This window comes from Barbus barbus (assembly GCF_936440315.1).
Source record: "Barbus barbus genome assembly, chromosome: 2".
NCBI lineage: Eukaryota > Metazoa > Chordata > Actinopteri > Cypriniformes > Cyprinidae > Barbus > Barbus barbus.
Window position 1 is genome coordinate 1,363,703 of NC_136730.1, and position 24,930 is coordinate 1,388,632.

Here is a 24,930-nt window from a genome sequence, read left to right on the forward strand (position 1 = left end):
TTGTTGCATTTGCTTCAAGAACACTGTCTACTGCGGAACGCAAATATTCAACGATTGAAAAGGAAGCTTTAGCATGTGTCTGGGCCGTTGAAAAATGGAGAACTTACCTTTGGGGTCGAAAACTTCTACGTACGGATCATCAGGCCTTGACAATGCTCCTCTCCTCTAAAGGCACAGATCGCGCTGGAATGATGATCGCACGTTGGGCAGAGCGACTCTTGTGTTTTAACTATGAGGTGAATTATTATCCTGGCTCTCAAAACCAGGTTGCTGATTATCTTTCACACCTACCCTTGCCTGCTTCTGAGGAGGATTTTTCCGATACTGAGCCGGAGTTTGTTGCATTTTTGTCTTCTGAAATGTCTGCTGTGTCTCCAACTGAATTTGCTCTTGCCTCTGCATCATGTTCAGAAATGACTGCATTACGTGCTCAGATTGATCGTGGATGGCCCTCTTCTTCAGCTGCTGTGGGGGTTGTTCTACGTCCATATTTTCAAATACGTCATGAACTGGCTGTGCAAAAGGACTATGTGTTTAGAGGGTCACGTCTTGTTGTTCCTGTTGCATTGCGACGTGTTTTGGTGAATCTCGCCCATGAAGGTCATCAAGGAAAAGTGCGTACGAAACAGCGCATTCGTGAACTTTACTGGTGGCCTGGTATTGACTGTTTGGTTCAGGAACAGATCAAGAATTGTGAAGTTTGCTTGTGTTCTGATAAGGTTACAACTGTTCGTGCTGCACCTTTACAACCTGTACCTTTTCCAACTATGCCATGGGAAAAAGTGGCCCTTGACATTGTTGGCCCATTTGAAACTGCTACCTGGGATTGTCGGTACATTATGACATTGACTATCATAGTAAGTGGCCAGAAGTGGCATTCACTTCTTCAATCACAAGTAAAAATGTAATCAACTTCTTGACGTCAGTTTTCAGCAGATTTGGAAATCCTCATTACATTGTATCTGACAATGGATGTCAGTTCAAGTCAGTGGAGTTTGCTGCATTTCTGAAAGATCGAGACATTCAACATATATATACGTCAGTGTATCATCCAGCTGCAAATGGAGCTATTGAGCGATTCCATCGAGTACTGAAGAGTTCTATTCAATCTGCTATTCTGTCTGGAAAGCCATGGAAATCAACAGTAACAGACTTTCTTCAAATTTACTGTACTACTCCCCATGCTGTTACTGGACGGTCTCCTTCTGAGTTACTCTGTGGTAGAAAATTGCGTACTCGTCTAAATGTTCTCCCTCTTCCTATAACTTGTAAGGATCCTACTGTAAGTCAGAAAGTGTCATTGTCTCAAAAGAAGATGAAAACATACACAGACCTCAAACGAAGAGCCTGTACTCCTGAGTTCAAACCTGGAGATTGGGTGCGTATAAAAATTCCAGTTCATGTTCCAAAAGGTCATCCTAGATTCTCAAAGCCTTTGAAAATTGTATATCAACTTGGTCCATGCACTTACCAGTTATCAGATGGGAAAAACTGGCATGCATCTCATCTTTCTCCAGCTTGTGCACCTGTGGAAAATGCCAGTGAGAGTGAACTGGTGTCCTTGCCCCTCCAGTCTGTTCCTTCCTCTACAGTGTTGCCTAATGAACCTGTGAACTTGCCTAATCAAATTGCTTCTCCATCTGTTCCTGTAAGGTCTTCATCACGAGTGAAACGCCCTCCGCGTTGGTTGCATGATTATGTTACTTAGTACAAAAGACATTGATTATTTTGTGCTAAATGAGGAATTAATTCTAGTTCTAATATGTCTGGTTACAGAATGTAGAATATATTGTTAAACTAATTGAATTGGATGTAAATTTTGTATAGCTTTTGTCTATTGCACCAACTATGTTGAACAGCGTTATTGTCTGTCATGTTCACAAAGACAGAACAAATCAATTAGAGACAATAAAAATAAGCCAGGGATTCATAAAGGCCTCAGAGAGACGTGCTCAGGTGTTTGGTTCATTTTAGTGGACAAAGCTAACTAAACCTAAAAAGATGTTACTCTGATTTTTTTTTCTTCTTTTTTTACATCCAGTACAATATCCTTTTTATTTCTTATTACAGTTCATTCTGATGTGTTCATAAACATATTGATGTTATTGTTAATAAACAAGATTACTGTTGACTTCTAACAAAAGCATGTATATTTGTTCCTCTACATTTTGTCATACTATACATTTTCATCTTTATCACTTATTAAACACTTAAAATACTATGTAGCGTTAACTTGGAGGCAAAAATATATAAAATGACCCCAAAAAAAGTAAATATAATTGGAAATGAATAATAATAAATAATAATATGATTCTATGGTAGCACTTGTGATGGGTAAAATCGTGGAAAAGGCTGACATCAAACGGTTTCACTAAAACCATGTTACAGAATTAAAACATTAACAATAAAAGCCAATTCATTGTATTTTTACTTTCAAGAGGTCTCAAAACTATATGAATCTGTATATGATTCTTACCACCACTAAATCGCATTTGCTAGCTAACGTCAAGCCTAAACTGCTTCAGGTGCTTGTTCGAACGAATCGTTACTGAATTAAGACCAGTTTACTAAATGAATTATTTACTTCTTACATAACTTAATTTTTCCTATAACACTTAATCATGACTTGTAATAATAACCGTGACTTGTGAGTTTTTAACAATGGCTCAAGTGAACTCAGCTCGCTGCGTGGTTGAAGAAGAACCGTCGTCCACCTTCTGGTCATCACTTGATCACTTGATGACTACAGTGAGTGATGATTTGACTTGTGGATATTGTCCAATTAATCTTCTCAAAAATCTCAAATCAAATATTTCAACCTTGAAACAGTATCCAAACAATACGAACATCGTAAAAAGAAAGGTACAGGATCTGTAGACTAATTATAGGGAAAGGAAACTACATATCCCATGATGCATATCGCGTATCTCGCGATAGTTTCACAACGAGACTTAATATTCATCTTTGAGGACGTTGAAAAGCTTCTGACCGGCGGAAAAATTTGTTGAATGAATTAGATTGTGAAGAGTGACGATTTGTAGATGGTGCTTTTCCTTTAATACATACCTTACGCAATCTATTTTTCAGTTACTTTTTAAAAGTGGTGGGGACAATATCGAGCCTGGTAAACAGTGGTGGGGACATGTCCCACCCGTAAATTACGCCTATGTGGAACAGAATGATGACTCTTCTTCTGTCCATACTGTCATGATCTATACATCGCGGATTTGAGGCTTTCCCTCAGGTTATGTTTTTCCAAAAGAGAAAACAGATAAATCCTCACACGTGTCTTAGTTTCGTTTTTCCCTTATAGTCTATTCAATCTCCTCAAGCGTGTCATAACAACAGAAAACAACCACATATCCTATCTTCACACCGAAAATCTCTTTTCACAAAACCACCGCAAATTACACCGAATATAAAGCTAATTACACCGAATATAAAGCGCTATTCGTCACCTGATGACGTCTGCTGGAAAGCGAAAGTAAAAGCCCCGGAGCACGTTTGGACTGCACTGGTTTGAGGTTAATCTGGTTTAATCTTTGTCTCCAGTGAGTGTGTTTCCTCGTTCAATACGACAGTAATGATCGATTATGTCTCTTATCATTCTGGAAAAATATCCCTCAGAGACTGTTTTATTTGATTGTGTATTTCCACAGGCATGTTGTGGATTATCATCTGTTTTCTGGCGACTCTCCTGATAGAGACTTCAGGTAAGAATAAACACTACTGTGCTTCTAAGACTGATCAGATGCGTCTCTGCGTCGAGTTCTTAGATGTTTTTAAACTACATACATTGTATCTCTCGGTTACTGATAGAAATGAACATGAACGACCTTTGCTAATACAGGTGTGGCTAGCTAGCATGAGGCTTTATCATGGCTTCAACATCAGGGGCAATTGTAACCGTGTTATACCCCAGCCACAGACACAGTGTGTTTCTGCATTGACATGAACATTTATAAAACTGAATCTTTTTAAATATGAAATGACCATTATCTCCACATGATCTCATAGTTCTTCTGTTAATATGTTTATCATGCACCATTTCATTAAACTGTTCTCGACTCATCAGCTAAATAATATATTTAAATAGTTACCTCTAGAATAGTTGCAGTCTTCTGTAAAAAATATAAATAGACTTGCTTTTTGAATTATGCCTGACATTTAAGCGCATGTTAACCATATATATATGTGTGTATATAACATATATAATATTAGATAGTACAGCAGTAAAGTCCCTTTTTATTTAAGACAGTGGTTTAACATATTTTTCAGTGTTACAACTGCCCTCAAACACTGTTACAATTGCATTTAATTTAATATTATAGTCTTGTCCTTATTAGTGAACATATATCAGTTGCATTATTAATTAGCACTCCTATATAAAAGATGACTGGTGTACTGTATATCAAGTAGTCTGTGAATTAGGAAGGAAAATGTAAAAAAATGTTACAATTGCCCCCGGTCCCCCCTATAACCTAGATTGTGTTTATGGAGGTGATTTAGGGACACTACTCTATTAATCAGCGCTAATCTACTAAATCAAACTATAACAAGCAGCTTGCCTCCTTAAAACGACCTTTCTGCCTGTCAGATAACAATTATAAGAGCAAAAGAACTAATGAGCAAATATTCAGCGCACAATTAAAGATTCAAGCACGTTTAAAATCAGCGAAGTAGCTAGGATTCCAGCTATTCAAAAACGCCAGAAATACAGGCTGCCTTGTTGATTAAGTCTTGATTTGTTTTCACGATAAAGATGCTGCAGATTTACAATCAGTGTGACTAGTAAAGTGGCACTCAAATCAGTGAAATGTCATGGACAAAAACATCCATTGTCTATAGTCAGTACTGTAGCGATATATGAACAATAGAAGTCACTTTCAAACCATATGGCTTTCTTTTAAACTGATTATGTGAATGACTGGATTTTCGACATGCAAATTCGTCCAACAATGGTAAATATGACCACAACTGCAATTTCATTCATATATACACACACAGTGCCCTCCATAAGTATTGTAACAGTAAAGACAAAATTGCTCTGTTGTCTGTGGAGTCAAGACATTTACAAATATGATTAAAAGATGAATATGAGACAAAACTACAGAATTGTATTATTAGCCGTTTCAACACAAAGATGTTTTACCAAATAAAAAGAACAGCACTTTTAGAGTTCATCCCACTCATTGATGTGAGCATAAGTATTGGATCAGTTGAACATAAGGCAGATATAAAAGATTAAAAGCTATTATTTAGTTGCAGATCCCTTGAGCACAATCACAGCAGTGAGTCTGTGACCCATAGACATCACCAGACTCTTGGTCTCATCCTTTGAAATACTTTTCTCAGCCTTTAATGCAGCCAATCCCAATTGTTGCTTGTTTTGGGGAGTTTCTGCCTTTACTCTCCTCTTCAGCTGCTGAAATTCATGTTCAATCAGATTTAAATCTGGAGATTGACTTGGGCAATCTAACACTTTCCATTTCTTTGCTCTTATAAAGTCCTTGACTGAACTGCAGGGTGTTTTGGGTCATTGTCCTGATGCAATATGAAGCACTTCCCAATGAATCTGGTGGCATTTTCTTGAATATTGGTAGGCAAGATGGTTTTGTACCCTTCCAAATTCATTCTGCTACTGTCATCATACATTAAGTCATCAGTAAAGTTGAGAGGGCCTGTTCCAGAGACAGCCATGCATGCCCATGCCATGACACCACCTCCACCATGCTTTACAGATGAGGCTGGATGCTTGGGATCATTGCAGTTCCCTTTTTTCTCCACATTTTTGCTTTCCCATCACTTAGATAAAGGTTCATCTTTGTCTCATCGGTCCATAAACACAGTTCCAAAACTCTTCTGGCTCACCTTTGTGCTTTTCTGTAAACTCTACTCTTGTCTTTCTATGTTTGGTGCTGGTCAGAGGTTTGCATCTTGCTGTGTAGCATCTGTAATTCTGTGTCAAAGTCTCCTGAGGACAGTAGATTGTCAGAGCATCACCCCAGCTTTCTGGAAGTTGTTGCTGATTTTACAGACACGTCTTTTAGGATTCATTTTCACAGCTTTTATGATTTGTCTGTCATCAACTACTGTTGTTTTCTCAGCCGATCAGGTCGTTGTTGGTTGATTTCTCCATGCCCTTTGTTTTTGCTAGAGCTCTAACTGACTTCCTCATTTCTTTTAGCATCCAAATTGCTTGCTTTTCTCTCAAAGTCAGCTTCCTCGTCTTCATCCTGGTTTGTGTGTGTCATCATCGAATGCAAGATTCAGGATACAGAAGTAATGGATATAACTGATACGACACATTCCCTGCTTTTAATATCTGAAGAATTAATGCAACAGGACACAGCTGATCACTTAGAAAGACCTGAGAGGCAACTGCTCCAATACTTGTGCTCACATCAGATAGAGGGATGAACTCTAAAACTGCTGTTCTTTTTATTTGCTAAAACATGTTTGTGTTGATTCACCCAATAATAAAAGGTCTCATATTCATCTTTATTCATATGTGTAAATGTATTGACCCCCCTCCCCCCCGTTAAAACATACCTGTGGTTTATCACACCTGAGTTCAGTTTCTCTAGCCACACTCAGGCCTGATTACTGCCACACCTGTTCACAATGAAGAAATCACTTAAATAGGACCTGCCTGATGTGAAGTAGACCAAAAGATCCTCAAAAGCTACACATCATGTTGAGATCCAAAGAAATTCAGGAACAAATGAGAAAGAAAGTAATTGAGATCTATCAGTCTGGAAAAGGTTATAAAGCCATTTCTAAAGCTTTGGGACTCCAGCGAACCACAGTGAGAGCCATTATCCACAAATGGAGAAAACATGGAACAGTGGTGAACCTTCCCAGGAGTGGCCGGCCGACCAAAACTAGCCCAAGAGCGCAGCGACGACTCATCCAAGAGGTCACAAAAGACCCCACAACAACATCTAAAGAACTGCAGGCCTCACTTGCCTCAGTTAAGGTCAGTGTTCATGACTCCACCATAAGAAAGAGACGGGGCAAAAATGGCCTGCATGGCAGACTTCCAAGCAGTGTTAATTTTGTTGACGAAGACGACGACGAAAAATATTCGTCAACGAACCTTTTTTCTGTGACCAAGACGAGACATTGACGAGCTAAAACTAATATCTGATGATAAAAACTATGACGAAATTTATGCGCGTCTTCATTAACAAGACGGGACGGGACTAAAATGTAATTTAAGGACTACCGGACATTCAAAATACATCCTATAGGCTAAATTAACTGTCTTGTCTTTCAAAATGTGCGTCTCTGTCATTGAATAAGGTGCGTTTGTATATCTAGTCTCAGTATGGCAGCCGCAGTGGACGGATAGCCTACCACAACGCGAACTAGCGATCTGAAACAATGGCCTCAGCACCTGAAGGGTTAGGGAGTAGGTGACCAGACGTCCCGTTTTTCCCGGGAGTCACAATTCATTGTGGATTAACTTAAAGTCAGTGAAGGTGCGATAGGCGGAAACGCGCTGATAGAAGTGCTCTCTCTCGCGCACGCTCCACTTCTTCAGTTCTCATACAGCGCGCGATCAGTTCTCAGTGCTCAAATACACACACAGCAGTCCACATGTCTCTCATGTAGAGCATCTCACGGAAATACAGTCCGTTATGGTTTAAGTGAGCTTAAACAGGTGGGTGAAAACTGAATGTGTGTCAGTAGGCTATTACATACATACCTTCCGTCTTAAATGTACAGCATTCCTAATTATCTGTCATAAATGTTAACCAACAAAAGATGTTAAATAAATGTATACTTGTTAAAGAGAGAAGAATTGATGACTATTTTTGTTTGAATACTACATATAAAATAGCTATCGAAATAAATGTTGGTAACTGCAGTTTGACTAAAAGTAATGACTAAAAGTTGACAAAAATGCAATGACTTTTTGTCGATTAAAACTAGACTAAAACTATGAAAGACTCAAATGACTAAAATGTGACTAAGACTATTAAGCATTTTCGTCTCAAGATAAAGACTAAGACTAAATCAAAAATGCCTGCCAAAATTAACACTGGATCCAAGACGAAAAACGCTGCTGAGCAAAAAGAACAAAGGCTCGTCTCAGTTCTGCCAGAAAACATCTTGATGATCCCCAAGACTTTTGGGAAAATACTCTGTGGACTGACGAGACAAAAGTTGCACTTTTTGGAAGGTGTGTGTCCCATTACATCTGGCGTAAAAGTAACACAGCATTTCAGAAAAAGAACATCATACCAACAGCTGTTTTGCTGCTTCAGGACCTGGAAGACTTGCTGTGATAAATGGACCATGAATTCAGCTGTCTACCAAAACATCCTGAAGGACAATGTCCGGCCATCTGTTCGTGACCTCAAGCTGAAGAGAACTTGGGTTCTGCAGCAGGACAATGATCCAAAACACACCGGCAAATCCACCTCTGAATGGCTGAAGAAAAACAAAATGAAGTCTTTGGAGTGGCCTAGTCAAAGTCCTGACCTGAATCCTATTGAGATGCTGTGGCATGACCTTAAAAAGGCGGTTCATGCTCAAACCCTCCAATGTGGCTGAATTACAACAATTCTGCCAAGATGAGTGGCCAAAATTCCTCCACAGCGCTGTAACAGGTTGTTATCACAAACGCTTGATTGCAGTTGTTGCTGCTAAGGGTGGCCCAACCAGTTATTAGGTTTAGGGGGCAAGCACTTTTTCACACAGGGCCATGTGGGTTTGGATTTTGTTTTCCCTTCATAATAAAAAACTTCATTCAAAAACTGCATGTTGTGTTTACTTGTGTAATCTTTAATATTTAAATTTGTTTGATGATCTGAAAAATTAAAGTGTGACAAACATGCAAAAAAAAAAAAAAAAAAAAAAAAATCAGGAAGGGGGCCAACACTTTTTCACACCACTGTATATTAGGACTGGCAATCGATTCAAAAATGTAATCGCGATTAATCGCCGGATTGCCATGAGTTAACTCACAATTAATCACAATTTAATCGCACATTTTTATTTGTTCTAAATGTACCTTAAAGTAATACTTTTCAAGTTTTTAAATACTCTAATCAACACGGGCATAGAAAAATATGGATGCTGTATGCAAATGTGTGTTTATTATTGCAAGCATAGTCAACATAGAGCATGAAGAGTAGACGTTTCAAAGGTCATAGATGTTTTAAAAGAGCTTGTTCATGTCTATTAGACACATGAACAGAGAAATCCCAGGTTCCCATTACTTCTCTGTCTTTTCACTGAGTAATTTACTGACACAAACCTGTTTACATTTTTGCATGACAGGGCAGCTCTTCTTCTGAACATGCAAAATGTACATTTATTATTTATTATTAGATTTGTTTCCCTCTCTGTGCCCACATACTGTATTTTGATGAAGCTAAATTCTCAATAAAACTGTTTTCATTGGTATGTTTTACTGTTTCTGTTGTCAGACAACAGAATGCATATGAAATAGTGACTGAAACACGATCCATAAACGCGATCAACATAACCAGCTCTCACTTCCAAGATATTAATCTTCACAAAAAAATCATGATAATCGAGCCGTCGTCTGATGAAATTAAATACACACAAGATAAAGACAATAGCTGTGTTGTGATTTCGGCTATACTTGCATATAAAATCAGAGAAGCAACATAATATCTGTGTAACAGACTGTGTTTATCTGAATTAAAGCGCTGCTCCTCTCTGCCGCGCACTGAACAGAAACCGACCAGACGCAGAGAGAGAGAGAGAGAGAGAGAATTGGAATTTTAAATATATATTTATTTTAATAATGTTCTCTTAATTTACACAATTATTATTAATTTTATTATTAATTATTAATTTTAGAAACACTTTTTTTTTCTTTCTCCTTACACATACATGTTTAAAAAGTCATCACCATTTAATTGTTACACATAAAGTACACAATACCTCATTAACACCCCAGATATCTACAAACGTTGGTAAACAGTCCACCATCTTGTAGTAAGCAAACTCTACTTTTAATCTAGCTGCCACAAGTCCCAAAAACATAGGAACCACACTTATTGCATCCTGCCCAAGAAGTTTATTTTTTCTTGTTTTCCAGATTACTAATTTTGCAGTGCCAGATAAAAAATTAATTAAAACCAAAGTCCTTTTCCTTTGAACTGAATACCTAGGCCCTTAAATAAACAATTAGAAAAAAAACACCTCACCCAAAGATAAAAAACAATTATTTAAAAGGGAAAACAGATCCCCTAAACATAAGCACTGCACAAATAAATGAAACAAAGATTCTACCTCTGAACAACAAGGACAACCCACCCCAACACTGGGATTAAGATGCACCACACGTCTGTTCGTAGCTACTGCTCCATGTACAACTCTCCACTGAAGGTCACCTGTGCGCTTATTGACTGGGCATTTGTACAGAGTACGCCAGCAGCCTTTAGGGGAAGAGTCAAGTCCAAAAAAACCCTCCATTTTGTTGAAAAAACACCAGTCAAAAACCTGGCTTTTGACACTTTCACACAAGTCAAATACAAGGCCTTCTTCCCAGTTAACTCGAAACAATCCAAAACTGGGGTTCATCCGCTTCCCAATTCTCCACAGAAGCACTAACAACGAGTGAAGGAAATTCATAGTCAAGTCCTTCTGTCCACTCACGAAGCATCTCTGTATTGTCCATAAGATCTCTGTGCGCCTTTTTTTATCTCCCCATGCACTTCTGCAACAAACTGCTGTATCATTCTTGCAGATTTCACTTCAGTCCTTTGACTTATGACTTCCACACTGCTGCTCAGTACATGGCCCAACTTCGTATATCCAGCAGCCGTGAACGTAAACACGCAGATAATACAAATCTTGACGAAAAGAGAGGGTTAAAAAACAAAGGTTCTTCCAACAGCCAAGGCCCAGCTGATAAATCAGGTGATCTTGACGCAGTAAAAACTTTCCAAGCCTCAAGCATAGATTTATAATAGCGGGTAAGGTCTACTAATTCAGACTCTTGTAAATGCATAAGAAATAAATGCAACAGGGCTGTCGCTCTGTTCTTCTATAGATGATATCTCATTCTCAACAGACTCAATTGTTTCCCTTAACACTTTAGTAGATTTGGCAGTATACTCCAGGCAAAACGTTTTTATATCAACTTTTCCTATATCCCGCCACTGTCTTAAATTTTCAAAACTGCTTTTATTCATTTTCCACTGTTGCCAAAATATTTCAAAGTACCTACAAAATTCTTTATCTTGAAGCAATCTAATATTAAAATGCCAAAAAGAGGCCTTGTTTGAGCTCTGAGACTTACTTATTACAACCAATGCCAAATTACGGTCTGTAAAACCCATTGGAATGATAGAACAATCAATAATTTGATTACTCAGCTGTTTAGACACATACATTCTGTCCAAACGAGCAGCAGTAACTCTATTATTATTCACCTTAACCCATGTATATTGCCTCACATCAGGGTGTTTAACCCTCCATATATCCAAAAGATCAGTTGCCCTTATCAACCTTGATAAACAAGATGATGACTGAATATGGGGTTCTTCAGTATTTTGATCGACTGTAAAATTTTCTGTACAGTTCCAATCCCCCCCAACTATGACATTCCCATCGTTAAAGCATTTTTTAAACACATTACTTAACACACCAAAAAACATTAATCTTTCAAACCCTACATTTGGTGCATACACATTGATGAAATAATAAATTTCCCCATCAATATCAGATTTAATTACCAGGAGACGACCATTTATTGGTTCTTCTGTACTCAAAACAGTAACCCTTAAATCAGGTGAGAAGAAAATTGCCACTCCTGCACTCAAATTAGTTTTATGGCTTAACTTATACTGCCCTTTCCACCACAGTCCCCACTCAACTTCATTACCTACATCGCTATGTGTTTCTTGAAGATAAATGCAATTTTTTCTGCTCTATTATTTCAGATACTAATGCACGTTTGCGCATATCCCTCCCCCATTTATATTAAGAGAACCGACTCTTAAAACTTCCATATGTAACAGATAGAAACAGCATTACAAAAAGAAACACCACGTGATGCATGAAATTGGTCAGCTAAGTCAAACCCTTTAACATTCTCTTTTTTTCCTCTTTTTTATACTTTCTAATTGAGGTTTGGGCGCTTTTTTGAAGGGAAAAAGGTCTCTAAAGGGGTCTGCAATGTTGCTAAGTTGGCAACACTGTGCATCTCCATTTCTCCAACTACGGGTTGGGTCACGGGTCAAACAGAAAATACACGCTGCGTTAAAAAACATTTGTGCCGTTAAAATGAATTTGCGTTAACGCTTTATTAACATGTTAACTTTGACAGCACTTATATATATTAGATGACTATTGATATTTCACTGTCTTTCTGTGTCTGTCAGTGTCGTTCACTGTAGTGGTTCCTGGTGATCCTATAGAGGCTCATGTGGGATCCACAGTGATTCTGCCCTGCTGGATCTCTCCTCCTGAGAACGCTGAAGCTCTGGAGATCCGCTGGTACCGTCACGATCAGTTCAGCAGCCCTGTACTGCTCTATAATCATGGGAAGATCCAGGATATCCAGGAATTTTTCAGCAACCGAACCTCTTTGATTCCACGGTCAGATCAGTCTGGTGGACTGAAGGATGGAGACGTCTCTCTACGGCTGGAGAAACTCACACTTCAGGATGAAGGTCCATTTCACTGCTATGTGAGTGGAGAAAGCTCATATGGCAGTGGAGAGGTGGTTCTCAAAATCATGGGTGAGTAGACTGTTTCCTAAGGATCTACACCTCATTAAAGCAATCGTTCAGCCAAACATTAAAATTGTCTCCATGTTCTCTTTTGCATAATGAGGACCATCATTGAGGATTGTTGACATAAAACTTGTCCACAGGACTTGTGCACTAAATTCCAAATCTTAAGATTGATTTATGTGAGAAACAGACTGAAATCAACTCGTCGTTATTTGCAGAAAATATTGCCATCATGCCATCAAACCTGGTGTAATCATACCAGAGTTAAACTTCAGTCATATGGATCAGTGTTATGATAAGTGTTTTTTTGCAGTGGGCAGTCGATATGGATTTTTTTGATAGATGATATGAATGCCGATATCATAAAGAACAGGGTGGCTGATAGCGAATATAAAACCAGTATATTTAATATTATGCTACTTAATTTTATGTGGACTACTGAAATTAAATGTAACTGATAAATCTGTAAAACAAATTTACTTCTTGATTCTGTAATCATGTTATAATGCAAATGTTATAATTGCAAATATCAGCCAATATATCAGTGGATATTTGTAAAGTAGTGAGTGTACAGCTTGTATAACAGTTGAAATTAGCTGTCCCCTCAAAATAACTCAACACACAGCCATTAATGTCTAAATCGCTGGCCACAAAAGTTAGTACACCCCTAAGTGAAAATGCCCAAATTGGGCCCAATTAGCCATTTTCTCTCCCCGGTGTCATGTGACTCGTTAGTGTTACAAGGTCTCAGGTGTGAATGGGGAGCAGGTGTGTTAAATTAGGTGTTATCGCTCTCACTCTCTCATACTGGTCACTGGAAGTTCAACATGGCACCTCCTGACAAAGAACTCTCTGAGGATCTGAAAAAAATAATTGTTGCTCTACATAAAGATGGCGTAGGCTATAAGAAGATTGCCAAGACCCTGAAACTGAGCTGCAGCACGGTGGCCAAGACCATACAGCGGTTTAACAGGACAGGTTCCACTCAGAACAGGCCTCACCATGGTCGACCAAAGAAGTTGAGTGCACATGCTCAGCGTCATATCCAGAGGTTGTGTTTGGGAAATAGAAGTATGAGAGCTGACAGCATTGCTGCAGTGGTTGAAGGGGTGGGGGGCCAGCCTGTCAGTACTCAGACCATACGCCGCACACTGCATCAAATTGGTCTGCATGGCTGTCGTCACAGAAGGAAGCCTCTTCTAAAGATGATGCACAAGAAAGCCTGCAAACAGTTTGCTGAAGACAAGCAGACTAAGGACATGGATTACTGGAACGTTTAGTTCTCATCATTAGTTTATTAGTTCCCGAGCCATGTGTCTTTAATTATCTATGTAAGAGCGCAACAAGCCGACTCACTCTCTATCTTAGGACTTCAAAGTTCTTCTTTGACTGTTTAAGATCCTGGAAAGTCAAAATCTTCAAAAATCAGAAGAGAAGTAGTGCTAGGATACACTTACCGCATGTAGTTTTTGTGTCTGTAGAGGATCTGAGCATCTTTCTCTCCTGCAGCTTTAGGATCTGCTCCTGTCCTGTTTCCAAAGCCTCTTGATGATGGGCGTGTGAACATCAGCTGCAGGTCCAGCGGCTGGTATCCAGAGCCCAACGTCACATGGATGTCAGATGACAGAATGGTTCTCCGTCCTGGAGGATCGTCTTACAGTCCTAGAGCAGACGGGATGTTCTCTGTCCATAGCTGGACGGCTGTCTCTCAATCAGACGCTCAACTGGTCTCATGTTCTCTTTCTCTCAGAACTGGAGAGTTAAAAGAAGGAAGGCTGAACATACAGGGCATCATCTCTTCAGGTTAGAGAACATGGAAATGTGTCGATATCTAAAACAGTCACCAACTTTGCTTCAACTCCAGGCCCATGATAGTTTCCAGTACTTCTGTCCTGTGTCTGTAACTTAAGGCTTTTAATTTCACCTTTAATTTATATTTGTACAAATATAATTTATAATGTACCAGCATACATTTTTAAATGCATGTTTCTGGTCTTATTGTGCTGAAACAACTCAACCATTCAACCAATTTAAAAAAAAATCAAGTTCCATTATACATTCCATATTTTCTCAATCCTTTTTTAGAAGAAAAATATGTTTCTACTGTAATTGGTTCATATATTTTGAATGTGTTTAGATGCATCTGGTTTCTGTTTCTCAGATGTTTCATCAGGTGCATGGAAGGCTCTTTTCTTCACTCTTCTCATTTTTGCTCTTCTGGGTTTGGTTGGCTTTATCCTGTACAAATACAGAGAGAAACTAACAGGTAACTATCAGACTTCATCTTCAGATTTTCATCATCAGGCTTTGTATCCATCACCTCACGTGTTGATATTTCTGATCTGTTTTTCAGGGAAGAAACCAGCTAAAGAAAGTGAGTAACATGAACTTCATTTAACATCTGAACACAATCATGAATCAGATTAACCCTTTCAGGCATTCTTTCTATTTCATAAAAATCTAAAACTAGGTTGATTAAAATCTACACATGCAATATCATTAGAAATGAATGAATCTTACAAGGGAAATGTTCTTGTCTTGGACATTAAACACTATGCATGGAATGTGCTGGTGTCACACAAAATCCACAATGCATAGAGAGACATCAGATCCCATGGAAGATAAGATGGAAATCATTCTGAGATCAATTTAAATAAATTAAATACAAATAAAAAGATTTAGTTTGTTGCCCATTCACAGCAATGAACATCTGTCTCTGCCTGAGCGGGTTAGTGTCATTTAATGCGTTTCACAGAGTCTGAATTTGTGAAGTAGATTAACAATTAAACCTTCCACTGATGTTTTCTCTGATTTTAGATTGTGAGGAGGGAACTATGGAGAAACTGATAAAAGAAGGTAATTGAAGATGTTTGTTCTGTGCTGTACGTATTTTACAAGAACTGTAACTGCTAACATAAACATCTACATGTATACTGCAGCAGAAAATAAATAAGTTTTGATGACTCTCAGTGGAATAATAGTGTAGATGAGCGTGGAAATAAAATGAACAAAGAAAACAGTCAGTTTTGTTATTCTGCCCTTTTAAACACAATTTTATATTTTACAAACTATTGTAAACCCAATGTAAGAGGGCTGTCCAGGAAAGGATCCAGCCATGTAAAATGAAAAATACAAGATGCGAGATGCAATATGATGAAAACAGCTGCAGATATGGGCAGCTTCATCGTGACGATACTCCGTCCGTGAGTTATTTAGCTGAAACATCATATCACCCGGTGACTCTGCCCCCTGCAGCCCAGATTAGGAGCCCTAGGAACTCTGGCTTTTCTCAAAACTAAAATCACCTTTGAAAGGGAAGAGATTTCAGGCCATGGATTAGATTCAGACAAATATGACATTGCAGATGATGACAGTTTCAACAGGATTTTCCAGAGAACTGTGTGAGGTCCCAAGGCATCATTGTCCTACGTACAATATTTATTTGATGATCTTCAAGAAATGTCTCTATTTTTCATATTACATGGCTGGATCATTTCCAGACAGCCCTCATATACATTATTAATGCAATAAATGTGTGTCTGAGAAAACAATGTAATCAAATGAGTACCTTTAAAATGGAACATTTTCATAATGCATTGAAGCAGCTGGAATCAACACTCCCAGTCACATGAGCATCATTCACTTCTCATATTGGACTTCATTTTTTTAGATACCGATAACTGCAGATGTTAACTACAGCTATAGATTTATTCCCCTCTAAAATCTCAAATTACTTGTTTATTAGTTTTTTTTATTTAGTTGTGGAAGACATATTTAATTAGTTTTTTTATTTTAGTTGTGGAAGACATGACTATAGAAGAACTGAGGAGACATGCAGGTATGATGTAATCTCAGTTATATATGCATGTGTGTGTCAATACCATATCATATACAATAAGGATTAATAATTGTTGCTGATGTATTATTTCCTCACAGTTGAGATCACTATAGACCGTGAGCGTTCACATCCAGATCTGACGGTTTCTAATGACTGTAAAACCATGAGGGACAGTCCAGGATATAATCACACTGGAGAGGGATTTCCATATCAATTATGTGCATTTGGAGCCCAAAGAGTCAGCTCTGGTCGTCACTATTGGGAGGTAGAACTGGCACTTAACAATACACCTCCTAAAAACTACTGGTGTATTGGTGTGGTGAAAGAGGGAAGTTCTGCTTCAAGAGACAGATCTGCTTTAACTCCATCAGCTGGTTACTGGTTCTTGTGTTCAGACGGTCCTAATGACTTTCACACCAACACTGTAACACCAGTTACATTCTCTCTGACACCGAGACCTGAGCGACTGGGAGTTCTGTTAGATTATGATGACGGTCAGCTGTCATTTTACAACGTCACAGAGAGAAAACATCTCCTGACCATCAGCAGCAGATTCTCTGGATCAGTCGTTCCTCTGTTCAATCCTGGTGTGGGAGACGAGAGTCCGCTTAAAATCCTGGATTGTCCAAATCCTGAAGAATCAGCTGCAGAATCAGAGTCCAGTCAGCCTTTACTGAGTAACAACAGCTCAGACGCCTGACTGACCACTGCAGTTTAATCAGACAGATGTAATGTATACTAAAAACACCTGCGTGGAAAACCTGCAAACTACAAAAATCTATATGCGATGGTATGGTTCTGACAACATAATGTTTAAAAGTGGATTGTATTCCCAGTGATCACATGTACTTATAAAACGCATAACTTCAACAAAAGTCAATTTACTCTCTGACAACTACAACTGATGTTATCCTCGTCACTCCTATAATGCCACAAGACCATGTCAAATCAAAGTGCTGCGCATCTGAATCCTCCCTGACCACAGCAACGTACTCGCTATAATGAACCAAAGTTGACTGATCAAATAAGTACTCATATTAGAAGAGCAGCTCATTTTGATGAATACAGTATTGCAGCAACACAAGATGCCAGAATGAAGTGTAGAGCACCACAAGACGAAACTGCAGGGAAAAAACTATTTTCCAAAAATTTACACTGTGCAAATAGCTATAGATTCTATAACAGCAAGATTTTCTGCTATACTACTTATTGCAAATAGTGGTAATGATCTGCACCTCAGTATTGTAGTACATTATGAAACAGTACACAATAATAATTTATTGTGGGAACGTGGGAAGTCGTGGCCTAATGGTTAGAGAGTCGGACTCGTAATCGAAAGGTTGTGGGTTCGAGTCTCGGTCCGGCAGGGATTGTAGGTGGGGGGAGTGAATGTCCAGCGCTCTCTCCACCCTCAATACCACGACTGAGGTGCCCTTGAGCAAGACACCGAACCCTAACCCTACCCGCTACTCTTATTGTCAACTTTTTGATCATTTCCTTAATTTTTATTGAAAATAAATGCATTTCTGGTATGGAGGACCAAACCTGCATAAATTAAATATGAATAAATATATTAATGAATAAATAGATAAATAAATGTGATAATAGGAAAATAAATAAACAAATAAACAACTTGATAAAATAAATATGATTAATTTGTAGTAAAATAAATTTTTCCCCCCTTAATTTATTTTCTGCTTTTAGACATTTATACATTTAAAAAAAAAAAACTTTTATTTCACTAATTCTTTTTTAATGTATTTTTATTATTTATACATTTATTGTTAGATTAATTTATATATTTATGCATGAATTTTTTTGAATGATTTATTCCCACGTATTTATTTTTAGATTTATTTATTTATTAATTTATTTGTACTTTTCGGTGTGTAACATGTAAATGAGGGAGGTGGTGCTTGTGTAGCTTCAGTGCATCATTGGTTGAGAGCATCGTCAGGACAGCTAAGCGATAGAGATGAGAGCTTTCAAAGAAAATAGCGGCAAGCAGTAATTATTTGTCCAGTTTGCTACGGGATGTGGCAGATCAGCTGGAGAGTTGTAGGTTATTTTCACAGAACGTTATTCGCATTAGTGCCAAAATATTTAAAATATTTTCCAGAAATAAAAACAGGAAGCTGAAGCTGAAGTCTGGAACCATTGACATCAGACCCTAGGGTGATGACACCCAGTTATTAGACTAGAAACCAACCATCCACTGCTTGCCGCTATTTTCTTTGAAAGCTCTCCTCTCTATCGCTTAGCTGGCCTGACGATGCTCTCAACCAATGATGCACTGAAGCTACACAAGCACCACCTCCCTCATTTACATGTTACACACCGAAAAGTACAAATAAATTAATAAATAAATAAATCTAAAAATAAATACGTGGGAATAAATCATTCAAAAAAAAATGAATGCATAAATATATAAATAAATTTCAAAATAAATGTATAAATAATAAAAATGCATTAAAAAAGAATTAGTGAAAAAAATAAAAGTAAAAAAAATGTTTATAAATGTCTAAAAGCAGAAAATAAATTAAGGGGGAAAATTTTATTTTATTACAAATTAATGATTTATTTTATCAAGTCGTTTATTCATTTATTTATTTTCCTATTATCACATTGATTTATCTATTTATTCATTAATATATTTATTTATTCATTCCTTCATTTATTCATATTTAATTTATGCAGGTTTGGTCCTCCATATTCTGGTGCGATATGAGATTTAGAAAGGGAGAAAAAAAGTCAAAAAGCGGTTTTGAACTCGGGTCGATCACGTCAAAAAACAAGCACCTTGCCGTCTACACCACTGAACCTGATGTGAAATGTGCGTCTTTTATCATTGTTGACTAACCCAATCACACGTTGGTGGGCGGAGTTAGTGTAAATAGCCTCTGCCAACAAGGCACTCGTTTATTTTATATGCCAATCGTGCAGCAGCAATCCTCCACACCTATTCAAAAAGAGCATTCTCATGAGGGGGTAAAAACAGGACAAAACTATTTGATGTAAAAATCTTGATAACATAAGTGGACCTCAGAGAACAATACAAAATAATAAAAAAGGCAGTTCATGATCTCTTTAAAAAAAAAGAAAATGTTTTCATGATGGATTTGTTTGGATTTGTGAAATTTCGCTAATGTGACTGCACCTAAAGAATTCATATTGATTTATTAAAATGAGAATTGATTAAAATCGAGAAGTCAATATTGCCAACCCAGCCCCACTAAAATGTTTTTATTCACACTTCTTGGCTAATTCTTAGTAATTCATTTTAAGATAAATATTTGAAAAGCTCAAAGCAGAAGCTTCAGTTACTTGCTAACATTGTAATAATATACAATGTGTTAATTTCTGAGAAACATCTGATGTACAGTATAACAGGGAGAAAATACCCATCAAGTAAAATGATGGTAAAAGGACTTTGTTTTGATTATTAATCATGTAAATACAAAGGCAGCTACTGCTACATATTTGTGCAAGCATTTTAACATGTTAGAGCAAATTCCTGCGATCATGTATCAGATTTTGTATGTTTTACTGCATGTGTAAAACTGTTCTGTAAATACATTAATGTCTCATTTTGTACTCGTTGAATTGTACTCTTGTACTCTTTTTTTGAAATAAAGTGTTTTTTGGGGATTTTTAAAATCCATTTAACATGAAACTGCTCTATTTTTAGGATTATTTAAAATAACATTTATAAAATATTTATAAATATTTAGGAATATTTATACTATAGTAACGAATGCAACCTTGACAGGGGCATTCTAAAATGCTTAACCTGGCTTAATGCGTTAATTGAGAGAGTTTTTAAGAAAAAGAAAGAATGAATAAATATTTAATAGTAGTAATAATTCCATGTTAAGCGTTATCCTCCCATAGAATACTGTATGGACAACACGTAGCGTGGCTTAAAGCTTTAAGGCAGTGCTATTAAAAGACCAAACTCCGTAAACACATCATTAATAAAGCGTTCTATGTACAGACAAGCAAATAAGCCCATAATAACAACGCAATGCGTTTTACCCAAATTATCCCTGATAGCACACGTACATCTAGATGTCTATTTGACGTCTGCTTTTACATCTGCAAGACTTAGTTTTTAGAGTGTTTGCTCATCTACAATACGTCTATTGGACATCTCCTTTTAGATGTCTTTAAGGTGTTCATGATTTAGAATGTATGTAAAACTAAAATCTGACCCAGATCAGGCTATATGGTGTCACTTATATGGCTATCACTTTTTTTTAAATCAATTTAACATGCTTGCTGAATAAATGCATTAACATTCTTTTTATTTCTTTTTTTATTTTAACCTTTATTTAACCAGGAAATGTAAAAACTCTTGAGATTTAAAATCTCATTTACAAGAGGGTCCTGGCCAAGATAGGCAGCACATTTAGTTACACATGAAACAAAATACATTAGTTGACATACACAATTCACTCAAAACATTTACAATCAGGCGACTCTACAACTAGATCCTTTAAAATACATCTAAAATCATTTAGTGATACCAACTCTTTTAAGCATAACTTAGCTTGTAATTGATTCCAATCAAATGCAGCGGCATAACTGAATGCCCGTTTACCCATATTAGTACGAACTTTAGGGATGCTTAAAAGATAATAGTCCTGTGAGCGAAGCCCATAATTCTTTACATCTTTTTGAAAGATATTCTGCTGTAAATATGAGGGAAGTAAACCTAAAATGACTTTATATATAAATAAATACCAATGCTTAAGTCTACGGGATGACAATCCCGGCCATCCAACCCGAGAGTACAAAGAACAATGATGAGTAAATAAAATAAATAAAAATACTGACCCCAAGTTTTTGAACATTAGTGCATGTTGTTACAAAACATTTCTATTTTAAATAAATGCTGTTCTTTTATTCTTCAAAGAGTCCTAAAATTATCCCAGGTTATAAAGAAATTAAGCAGCACAACTTTTTCCAACACTCATAATAAATCAGTATATTATTATGATTTCTGAAGATCATGTGACTGAAGACTGGAGAAATGATGCTGAAAATACAGCTGCAGATCACAGAAATACATGATATTTTAAAGCACATTAAAATAGAAAAGTATTATTTTAAATTACAATGTTTCAAAATATTACTGTTTTTGACTGACTGTATTTTTGATCAATTAAATGCAGGCTTAACGAGCATAGGAGACTTATTTCAAAAACATACAAAAATAGTAATAGTGCACACTTTTGACGTGTGTGTGTGTGTGTGTTTACAGTAAATGTGCATAAAAACTTACATACCCACATATATACTGTATGTAGTGTGTGTGCATTTATTAATCTGCATGTAGTTTATACTTTTGTCTTAAAAAAAAAAAAGGTTTATGCAAAACACGGTAGCCAGCATTGAATTGCATTCATCTTGTTTATTTGTGAGCACATGATGGCTCAGATAGAGCATTCAAATGCTTTCTAGCACTGTTCCACAGCAACAAACTTGACCAAACTAAGCACACATGATCAAACCAGTGAAATCAGTAATGGGCTGTAGTATTAGCTTACTAGCATTCATTTAGCGCTGTAAGAAACATGCATGTTCTGTAAAGCTGCAGTGACACGATATGTATGGTGAACAGCGCTGTACTAATAAATATGAATATTCGCATAGTAGGGATGGCTCGATACCACAATTTAGACGTCGTTACGATACTAGGATCTAATACCTCGGTATCAATACCACAGGTGACTAATAACCAGCCTCAAAATATAAGTGTATTGAAAACTATTTTATTAAACACACTGCTTGAAACTCTGCATGAACAATTGTGCTATATATATATATATATATATAAACTACATAAACATAGGTCAAATTTTGATTTTGGAAGAAAAAAAACTGACGAGATAAAATTAAAATAGGATCATCTCTTCGTATCTTTTCAGTCTTTATCAAATGGTGCAAAGAGAATGTATCAGAATGTAACAAACCCCAGTGTTGGGGGTAACGCATTACAAGTCACGCAAGTTACGTAATCAGATTACTTCTTTTCAAGTAACTAGTAAAGTAACGCATAATTTACTATTTAATACTAATTATACTATTTAATTTACAAGAAAATCTTTTCTTCTTTTATATAAAAAAAGTTGTTTTTTTTCCCAAAAAGTAACGTCAGTTACTTTGTTTTCCCATGTGAGTGAGTCTCCTGTCCCCATGTTGAGAGAGATCAGAAGTACAGAGGCGCTGTGTGTGAACATGTTACTGTAGATCTGAACGTGCAGTAATTCATCTCGCTCGCTAATCAAACACTGATTTAGGATTCATCAAAATGAATTAAACCGTGAAATGCAAACTCAGAATATGATGCAAACCTGCAATAATTAATTCTAAATAAATAACACAAATGTATCTAATCCCATTTTTATCAATCAATGTCTTTGATCCAGTTCAACCATACTAATAAGCAAAAATGACTAGATAAACTAACAATTGTGCTTCATTGTTTTTTATTGCTGAAGAGTGTTGGACGTTTTTCTCCTGCGTTCTACGGTACAGACGTGAGTTTACTTTACATTCAGACTTATTTTTCCTTTTTTTTGCTAGCTCCTTTGTTAGCTGCAGATTTTTGGACAAGAAAACGAATGTGTCAACGCTGTCACTTGATAGTCTGGACCTTAGTGGGCTACAGATCAGGCCAGAGGTACTGGAAACTCTCTCGGAGGCCGAGCTTGATGCTGCAATGCAAAGGTAATATTTAAATGTTGAAAGAATGGGGAGGCTTGATTCATGCATTTCCACCAAGAAAGTGGGTTTTGTGTGGCACTGGTCTCTTCCACGGTCTTGTATGTGTGGAGTTCTTCTTTCAGTCTGTCAGCTGGCATCTGTAGATATTCTCTCCCAGCTTCACGTTCATCTACCTTTTCCACCTCTTTTTTTTTCCAGATACAATTGTTGACAGGAGGCTACCCAAGTCTTGTTTTTTGGCACCTGTTTGTTCTTCCTGCTCTGCCTGAGTTGACTCCATTTGTTGACTGAGATCAGCTGTGGCAGCCTTTTGCATAAGTACTTCAGTCACGTCCTTCTCCTTAGTTACAAATGTGTTCTTAAATCTAGGACCATAGAAGGTTGCTGAATTACGAAGGATTTGCAGCTCTGGGAGGTGCTTTTCTTTTAAAAGCCTTGACATTTTGTTTGATCTAGAAAATGCACATATAGTCTTTCTAAGCCTGGACAGACATGATGCCACACGGTCCAGGCTTTTAGCCTTGTTCACTGCCAGATGTAGGCTGTGACCGAAGCAAGGAACCCAGTGATAAGGCTTCTCCTTAAATGCTTTTATGTTTGAGGATGCATTATCTGTTGTGATTCCACTCAGACGTGTCATATCCAGTTTCCATGTTTGAATGATTGTTTCTTCAAGGACCTCTCTAATGTTATCTCCTGTGTGATCTGAACGCATTGCTGCACATCCAAGATACCAGGATTTCCCAAGAGTCTCTAATGAAGTGAAGTGTAACAGCCATATACGAGTCCACTGTTCGACTCGTCCAAAGGTCTGTTGTACAAGCAAAGTAAGACTGGCTGGACAGTTGTGATTCAAGCACAGACCTCGTTTCATTGTATAAAGTGGGAATCTCTGTCTCAGAAAAGTATTTTCTCTTGGCATCTCATATCTTTTGTCAAGCTGTTCTACAAGGTTTCTGAAACCTGTTTTATCAACAACTGAAATGGGAATTTGGTCCATGCAAATAAACTCTGCTACGGCCCTGTTAAGTCTCTTTGCTTCTTTGGAGCTTCTTTCATATGTTCTTGTCACCGACAGTCCTTCTGAAAGAGTAGGCTGGCTTGAAGATGTTTTTTTTGTTCCTTTCTGTGGGTGTCAAAAGAAGGAATAATTACATTTACATGTCAAGCATCAGCTGTCATGCATCCACATTAGCATTAATCTCGGTTATTTTTAGTGTTTGGGTTCATATTAGGTTAATGCACATTGTTAACCTGGTAAACATGTATTAGTGTATTTATAAAGAATTATTGATTGATCTAGAAACATAAATGCTATAAAACTGGCATGTAGCTCTTTTGTAAAGTGTTAGTCTAATGTGCACATTAGTGATATTCATCCTTCTCTCTCTTCCCTTTAGAGGTCGTCACAGCAGTAATATGCCCTTCATCACTATTACTAATACTAAAAATAATATTACTGATCTCCTTAAAATAAGTCTAAATCAAATCAGTTGCAAGAGACACTCAACTGTTGATCTTTTAACTCCTTGAACAAATCATGAAGTGTGAGTGATGTTTGCTAAGATTTGTGGCAGCACATGATTTATAGCAGACCGGTGCATTAAGGTCGGTTGGTTCACCTTTTTCATCACTTTT

The 24,930-nt window shown here is 37.2% G+C and overlaps 2 protein-coding genes across 2 annotated transcripts in view; one reads left to right on the forward strand and one right to left on the reverse strand.

The window, feature by feature from the left end:
* Positions 1–3,227: 3,227 nt before the first annotated feature.
* LOC306888478 (butyrophilin subfamily 1 member A1-like) lies at positions 3,228–17,664 on the forward strand. The gene is made up of 9 exons (XM_079446815.1): positions 3,228–3,551; positions 3,660–3,713; positions 12,372–12,731; positions 14,235–14,528; positions 14,887–14,991; positions 15,079–15,099; positions 15,543–15,581; positions 16,522–16,563; positions 16,662–17,664. Exons 2-9 carry the CDS (start codon positions 3,662–3,664, stop codon positions 17,261–17,263), a joined length of 1,515 nt encoding a protein of 504 aa, XP_079302941.1. The 5' UTR covers positions 3,228–3,551; positions 3,660–3,661; the 3' UTR covers positions 17,264–17,664.
* A 6,630-nt stretch (positions 17,665–24,294) lies between these two features.
* Positions 24,295–24,930, reverse strand: part of LOC306888467 (uncharacterized protein) — a 39,718-nt gene continuing 39,082 nt past the window's right edge. Inside the window, exon 10 of the mRNA XM_079446795.1 lies at positions 24,295–24,418. The gene's annotated coding sequence lies outside the window, so the exon portion shown is untranslated. The remainder of the gene's footprint in view (positions 24,419–24,930) is intronic.